This window comes from Diadema antillarum, unplaced genomic scaffold, assembly GCF_040938485.1.
Source record: "Diadema antillarum isolate AM-2024a unplaced genomic scaffold, OU_Dant_1.0 scf00000007, whole genome shotgun sequence".
In the NCBI taxonomy this organism is placed as follows: Eukaryota; Metazoa; Echinodermata; class Echinoidea; order Diadematoida; family Diadematidae; genus Diadema; species Diadema antillarum.
In genome coordinates, this window is record NW_027270896.1 from 1,476,800 (window position 1) to 1,484,477 (window position 7,678).

Consider the following 7,678-nt stretch of genomic DNA (forward strand, 5'->3'; position numbering starts at 1 on the left):
TGTTTCGAAAAAAAGACAAGATCTGTCAGTTTGATTTGCATTAAAACTTGCACAACTGATAATGTCTTTTCCGTGATACAGAAGGACTGTTAGATGTAGTTTAGGGTCAAGAAGATATTGTCACCATCTATTATCACTCACTCACTGTATATAGTTGGGACCTAACATTGTTGATGTTAAATGTTCTATCAGCTTACATTCTGCGCCAGACAGGAGAAACGTGAAAACCATAGTGAACTGGTCACACGAACTGTTTAATTTAGTGCAAATATTTCTCTGAAACATACTGTCCATTTCTATCGTCAACAATGTTGAAGAACAGTTGAAGAACAGTGTGAAGAAATTGTAACGCATCGCACGTGAAGAACTGTATATCGATGTGGTTGTTTGGGCCAAACCGAACATATTTCTTCGTATATGGAGCATAATCGAGTGCCTATATCCTGTGGAATTCATTGAACACATTCAACAAAACATGCACGTTTCAAAAACATCATGTGAACCATTTAACTTGAATAATTCGCAGTCGTGCGTCATTTTGAGTGCATTATCCGTAATATCCTATTCACTCTGTCTTTGTATGCCCGGCAGAAGGACCACAGCCTAATGTTAATGTTACCATGCAAGGGCCTTTCTCACCGGGCACACGACGCAAGTGAGTGTCTGATTGGCGTTTCTTTTCTTCTAGACAGATTTAAATCAAATGTAATGAAAGACAGTGTACATTTCATGCATATATGCATTTTCTTTGTCCCCAAACACGAGGAGTACATGTGCACGAGAGAGAACGCATTCATTGACAAAGTGTGACGCAACAATGCGCGCTTGATGACGCTTGGTTACGAGGTACAGTATAAAATTATGTTTGGTATCTGCGCGTTGATGGAAACTCAACTTTACAATACCTCGTGTATGCATTGCGATGGGCGCTAGAACAAGGTGTTAATATAACTGTTCATTATATTAACTGAAAAAAAGCATTTAGGCATGCACTCGATATCAAGGACACATTAGCTAGTTTTTATGATGCAAAGTTCAGTAAATAAAATCCGAATGAAAATGACAAGTATGTCTACGTCGCAAACTCGATCGTCAAAGCAGCTGGCGGTTAGGGCACCTGCTGAGCACCCACCGATGTCTACCCCGAATGATAACGCCGTAATGCTGAGCCGAGGATACTGTCTTGCCCATAAACTAGGATCTGGAAGCTACTCCAAAGTGAGGATGGCCGTTATGACGTCCACCAAGAAACGAGTAGCTGTAAAGATCATTGATCGAAAGCGAGCCCCACGCGATTACCAGCGAAACTTTTTGCCGCGAGAACTTGCTCTCGTCCGTCACCTCCGACACCCGAACGTCCTGCGCACCCACGACTGGTTCGAACAGAGCGGCAAAGTCTACATGATCCTCGAATTTGCCGAGTCTGGTGACGTCTTGGAGTACATCCGACTGGTCACAAGGGGGCCCGTGCCGGAGAGATTGGCGAGGACGTGGGGAATGCAGACAGCTCGTGCACTCTTCTACATGCACGGCATGGGTGTGGCACATCGCGATGTGAAGTGCGAGAACCTCCTTCTCGACACCCGATTCAACATCAAGCTCAGTGATTTCGGTTTCGTGAGGCGAGTAGAGACGGGAGACTTGAGCGACACTTTCTGTGGTTCTGCCGCCTACGCTGCTCCCGAAATCATTCGCTCGATGATGTACAATCCATTTAAGAGTGACGTCTGGGCCTTGGGCGTGGTCCTCTACATCTTGGTGAGTGGAGTGATGCCTTTCGGCGATGATGTGACCAACATCCGCAAGATCCTCCAGTCCCAGTGTGCTGGGGTGCGCTTCGACGGGAAGGGTATGGGAGGAGGGGTGAGGGAGGAGTGTCGCGAGTTGATCAGAGGTATGCTGACCATCTCTCCTGCGGACAGGATGGATCTGGGTAACGTCCTGGAGAGCGAGTGGCTCAACCAGGCACAGATGTCGATGGCTGATTAATGGAGCCAAACTACTATACGGGATGGTGTACGAGGGCATCCGTCTTTAAAAACTGCGTCCAGTCTGAGAAGGGTTGTAAGAAGACATGGCCTGATTATCACTGACTATAAGGTGGATATTGTGAAGCAACACAACTTTTGTTTGTTCTCCCTTTTTTCATCCAACCATCGCTATAGAAGGAGGAAACATACACATTCAGAGCATTGGTCATAATCGAATGCTCGGATGACGGTTTAAAGACCAACATGTACAAAACTTTGTAACACCAGACAGACAGACAGACAGACACACACACACACACACACACACACACACACACACACACACACATGGGTAAGGTAAAAAGCTCACGACAGCAGGCGAAATTTTTTATTGCATTTCATACTTTCACTGCAACGGGAATTCTGATATCATTGATTACTAACGACTGTTTAATGACACATCGCACATAATTATTACTGATTGCTGCAAGAATAGGATGCGAAGAACGTAAAGTCGGAGATGAATGTATAACAGAGAAATACTGAGAAAAAACAGAGACTAAATCAAACATTTACCTACCATACCAAGGGAAAGTGCAAGGCTATGATAATTAATCATGATAATTATGATATGACTATGATAAGAATTCATGCGGATCTGTTCAAAGCTGTTAAAATTGAAGCGTCTAACAAACTATTTTCCCAGTTATGTACCGGGGGTATGTATTTCAGGTATTTGTTATTGCTCTAGCAAACGTAATAAAAATGTTTGATTTGACATTTATTTTCTATCACGCTGGAGAAAAAGAAAGACAAAAAAAAAAATCAAGCAGCTGAGGAAACAGGGAAGAACGTGCTCTTAGAATTACAACTCTTGAATAACTTGTATGATTATATCGCAAATAAGCAATGTGTCAAAATAATTATGCAATAAACGTGACTTTAACAGACATTTTGTAAGTGTTTTACTTTTCGGAAGTCCTGGTTTTTGAATATGCCTTATTCGTAACTTTTTTATCATCTGCATAACATGTTTCATCTGAGGCATTATATGCCCACATTAAATGTCTGTGTGTTGCTCATTGCTCAATGACCTATAATCGAAATAGCATTTTCTAAAAACGCGTGTTCTTTTCTCACAGTTCTGGCCAAACTCGTATTACTCGAAAGCGGGGGGTGGGGGGGGGGGGACGTGTTATGGGGTGTTAGGGTTAACTAACTTTCCTGTTTTTTCTATTTTTCCATCACGATGATACCATTATAGTCCACTCACCTAATATATCCTTTGTCACCCATAGCTAAAGAAAATCTAACATTATTTGATGTGTGTGTACACCCTATGTGTGTGTGTGCTTAGAATGGGATATCGGGATGAAGAAAAAGAAATTGCTGTACACTGAATATTAATTAATTTTGTTTATGTTTTGAATTGCATTAATATTGTCTCTTAATGATATACCCAGAATGGGTTGATATGATTTGAATGAAATCAATAAAGATCAAGGGGAAAAAGTGTGAGGGTGTGTGTGTGTGTGTGTGTGTGTGTGTGTGTGTGCTTTGGGCTTCAAAGACGTGCTTCCTGTCCGACATTTTTATCCTTCAAAAGAGTTTTCCCTTCAAAAGAGAAACGTGTTATAATAACTAAGATGAGACGGCGGAGACTGAAAGAGATACAGATAAAGGGAATAAACATCCCCTTTGGGAGAAGGTGTTCAAGTTAATTCTTTAATTAGCAGAGTAAAAATCTTTCCGACATTCTCTATCCTTTGTAGTAAGCGTTCTAGGGTTTCTGGTTTTATTTTTTCTATCTATCATTCCCTCTGTTTTCGAGAGTTTATTTACCTTTCAATACATTACAAGAGAAACGCGTAGTAATTTGCACCAAGTGCAATAAAAAAAAAAAGACATTTCGTATAATAGTTCCATTTTGAGCACTAGTAGAAACTTACAAGCATGTGTTGTTCACTGAAATAAGCATATGTGATGTAATAATTATTCATGTAATCTTTATAAATAGTGCTTGCCAACACATTCACCCAACAGCCTGGTGTTTTGTAATACACTAACAATCATTTTTTTTTTTTTTTGAATACATTCAAAATGCAAAACAATAAAATGAATGTTTCCCACTCGTCAGCCGCTGGTTGACACAAGTTCATTTTTTGTTTAATAAACATTAATTCCATGTGTTTGCTTACGTTGGGGAAGCTTAGTCATTGTGTCGCTTTGAAAATGAGTAAAGGGCAAAACCAACTGAAAAAAAGAAGAAGTATAGGACATTTTCCCCAAATGTACACGAGTTACATTGCTTGTCGTGCCTCAAGGCTCGCTCGACGATCCTCTCCAGTGCCAATGGCGCCCCATGTGAGTACAACTGTACTGCATTCATTCAGCTGGCCGGCGGCCTGGAGAAGTAGACGCATCACGCATGCGTGCGTAACAACGTGCATCATCGTGTAGTTGTAGTGGACCGCAGCGTTGAAGCTTCCTCACGAAACAATGGTAAGTTAGTGATTATTAGCTCATCAGAGTGAGTTAATTAGGTTTTCAGCATGCAACTGACAAGGAGCTAGGTAGCGGTTGTTTTGAATGCATTTTAACACATAACGTATCGTATGATAATTGATTTCTTAACGAGATCGTTTGTAACCCAACTTCTGTCTTAGTCCGATACAGGCATTAATGCGTTTGCTAGCATTTCACAATGTCAATCTAAACGTTACTGTCTGACTGAGTTCTGTAGAAGGTCTATCGCTACTAAATATAAGTATCGTTCGGCCAGCCGTAAATTAATTTATATCGTAATATTCGTATAGACGCGTCTATTAGCTAGTTCCCCTACTCATTCATAGGGCTTATCCCTCATCTCAGTTGAGAGCCTGAGGCTGAGGTGGACATGGTGGAGCCTCCTCTGAGCTGAGCTCAGCTCCGGCTCGACTCCTCATCTTAAAAAAACAAACAAACAAACAAAAACAAAACAAAACAGAAACAAGGGGGGGGGGGTTTACGGGTTTAAACAGACTGAAAATCAGAACAACACTAGAATCTCTAAATCTAATTTGATATCTGGCTACCTATAGTAATATTTATACACGGTCCTGTCGCTGTACGCAACGGGAAGTGTCCTGCTTCGCACATTGTATGTGTCATCGTCTGTGTGGGCTGCTGTCTGGCTAGGTAGATAAATGCCAGGAAATTTGCTCATCATCAGTGTAACATCAGATAAGGCCTTTTAAATTTATATTTTGTGTGCTTAAACTTACCATACCTGTATTGCTGTTTACTGCATACTATCGTCTGGATATACATCTGTCTTTTCTCCTCACAGGCGCACACTATCATGCTCATCCAGCCTTCCACCCCTGAATCCAAGACATACTCCGACTACAACAGCATCAAAGAGTGTATGGAAGGTAGGTTCATCAGTGTAATATCCCGTGGAATAAGGAAGGTGTAAATACTGAAGCATAATAAGGTATTGAATGAACTGGTTGATAATGCAGCTTACTGGATTTTCATTCACTCTACTGTTTACTGCTGAAACATACAGTGATACTTGAAATTAAAACATATATAACATGTGTGAAACAAATTGTTTTTAAAGAATAAATATTTAAACAATAGCATTAATAAATTGAAATGATTAGCATCAAGGTGAGTACATACAGTTAGAATCATTTGTAATTGTATTGTGACTGCTTTGAACTGTAATGATAACTGATACTCGGAACTGTAGTCTTATACTGTATACGCCATATATTTCGCGAGTCTAAATTTTCGCGAATCGGGGATTCCCAAGGATTTCGCGAGTGGTTAAATTCGCGATCGCGGAGTCCTGTACTGAACAGAGAAATGTACACGCGTACGTCACATTCACATGGGGGATCAGAGTCAATATTTTCGTGTGTCTTTAATTTCGCGAATGGCACCAGACTCGCGAAATTTGCGAAAATAAAAACCTCGCGAAATATTTGGCGTATACAGTAGTTTTATTTCCCATTGGATTGTCTTGTAATATTCACATAAATATACATTTTATGATTTTGATTAAAAACGTACATAAAAAAACAACATGTGTTTCGTGTATACTACTGATGTTTAACTTTGTGTGTTTGTTTGTTTATTTTAACCCAGGGATCTGCAGAATATTTGAGGAGCATTTAAAGAAGGTCCACCCAAGCAGTCCCTCCATTACCTATGACATCAGTGAGCTGTTTGAGTTCATTGACAAACTTACAGATCTCTCTTGTCTAGTGTAAGTGTGCTATGTATCTAAAAGGGATCTAAACCAATGCCCATATCTTGGTGCATGAACACTGACTTTTTGTTGTTGTTGTTGTTGTCACATAAAGTGCTGTTATGTCTTTGCCAGTCAGAGTAACTACCCTTATTAGCATGAGCAGTATCACTTTAAACAATTTAGTGGCTTTTCTATTTGTTGTTGATGATCATTGTAACCATTTATATTGCTCTATGATTTTATAAATTTGTTCTCCATTTCTGCACTCACTCTGAGATGTTGGTTTTATGTAATGAAATTAGAAAAAAATTGCAACTAAGGTAAATGGTTCTCATGAGACAAGGCTTAAGTGACAAGACAATGGGCATTGCATAAATGCATTTGGCATACAACATGACAAGGATAATTCACACCTGAAGTTGACTTAGAAATGCAGATGATTTCTTTCATTGAAGAAAAAGAAATATTCATATCAAGAAGCATTTTGCAAGTGGGGAAAAAAGTAATGCTATGTTTTTCAAATTCATGAAATTCTTACTTCGATGTAGGGCAATTTGTCAATCAGTTGTAATGTTATGTTTGTTGTTATGTTTAGTCTTGGTAGTCTGAAAAGTTGACTACTGTGTTAGTCTTAAATTACACAGATGTTTATGTTTAAATCAATGTCGCTCGTTCAATTTTTTTAGTTCCTCCATGTAATTCACTTTTTTTAAATGTTTGGTTTATATACTTGTATTCTTAGGCTGGACACGGATTCAAAATGCTACTATGTGCCTCGAAACAAGGAGTGGATCAAGGAAAAGATTTATGTGACCCTCAGCAAAGAAGCGGCGAAATAGGAAAGTGGTCAGTCCCGAAAGGGGACACCAAGTGGACACTCTTGTTGAATAGCACACTGTAAATTTATACACTTGTGGCTGAGCCGAATGATGATTGGTCATCAGCTGTGTGGCATGGTGTGATGTCACCTTACGGCAGATGGGGATCCCCCCCCCCCCCCTTGCATCATTGGTGTTGTCATGAACATTTCTTTTTATATACCGATCTTTGCGGTTTATGAGACGAGTAGAGTAGAATAGTTAGACACAGAGGGATAGATAGGATTTTGTTACATCATCTCCATCAGTACTCATTCCCAAGGTATGCGAGATGGGTACTTAGTTATGTCTTATCTGTATTTGGGAGGCACCAAGAGGAAGTCATACAGGTACTACAAGAGGATCTCTTTTACATTGCGCACATCATGGTTCCTTCCATTAATGTATTAAAACTAATGAAGCGTTCAAATGTTGCAGCTGCCAGGGCAATGGGGGAAAGATATACAGCTGGTCGGTTGTCTCTAAACTATATTCATGAAAGTTGAACTGCTTCAGCTGGTCATAGTAGCTGCAGGTCCCCATAGGAAAATGGTCTAGCTACTTTATGAATTGCTTTAAGTGTTTCCTGCATACATATAAACAAGTAAATT

At 39.9% G+C, this 7,678-nt stretch overlaps 2 protein-coding genes across 2 annotated transcripts; both read left to right on the forward strand.

The window, feature by feature from the left end:
• The first annotated feature begins 1,026 nt into the window (after positions 1-1,026).
• On the forward strand, positions 1,027-1,989 carry LOC139716477 (testis-specific serine/threonine-protein kinase 3-like). The gene has a single exon (XM_071628025.1). It carries the CDS (start codon positions 1,027-1,029, stop codon positions 1,987-1,989), a length of 963 nt encoding a protein of 320 aa, XP_071484126.1.
• A 2,436-nt stretch (positions 1,990-4,425) lies between these two features.
• Positions 4,426-7,178, forward strand: LOC139717074 (enhancer of rudimentary homolog). The gene is made up of 4 exons (XM_071628585.1): positions 4,426-4,472; positions 5,299-5,383; positions 6,105-6,225; positions 6,953-7,178. Exons 1-4 carry the CDS (start codon positions 4,470-4,472, stop codon positions 7,047-7,049), a joined length of 306 nt encoding a protein of 101 aa, XP_071484686.1. The 5' UTR covers positions 4,426-4,469; the 3' UTR covers positions 7,050-7,178.
• The last annotated feature ends 500 nt before the right edge of the window (positions 7,179-7,678 follow it).

Excerpts from the sequence above, each read along its gene's own strand:
- LOC139716477 (XM_071628025.1), top strand. The coding sequence starts at position 1,027 with ATGCAAAGTTCAGTAAATAAAATCCGAATGAAAATGACAAGTATGTCT.
- LOC139717074 (XM_071628585.1), top strand. Across the intron at positions 5,384-6,104 it reads CATCAAAGAGTGTATGGAAG|GGATCTGCAGAATATTTGAG; the intron begins GTAGGTTCATCA and ends ATTTTAACCCAG. Across the intron at positions 6,226-6,952 it reads ACAGATCTCTCTTGTCTAGT|GCTGGACACGGATTCAAAAT; the intron begins GTAAGTGTGCTA and ends TTGTATTCTTAG.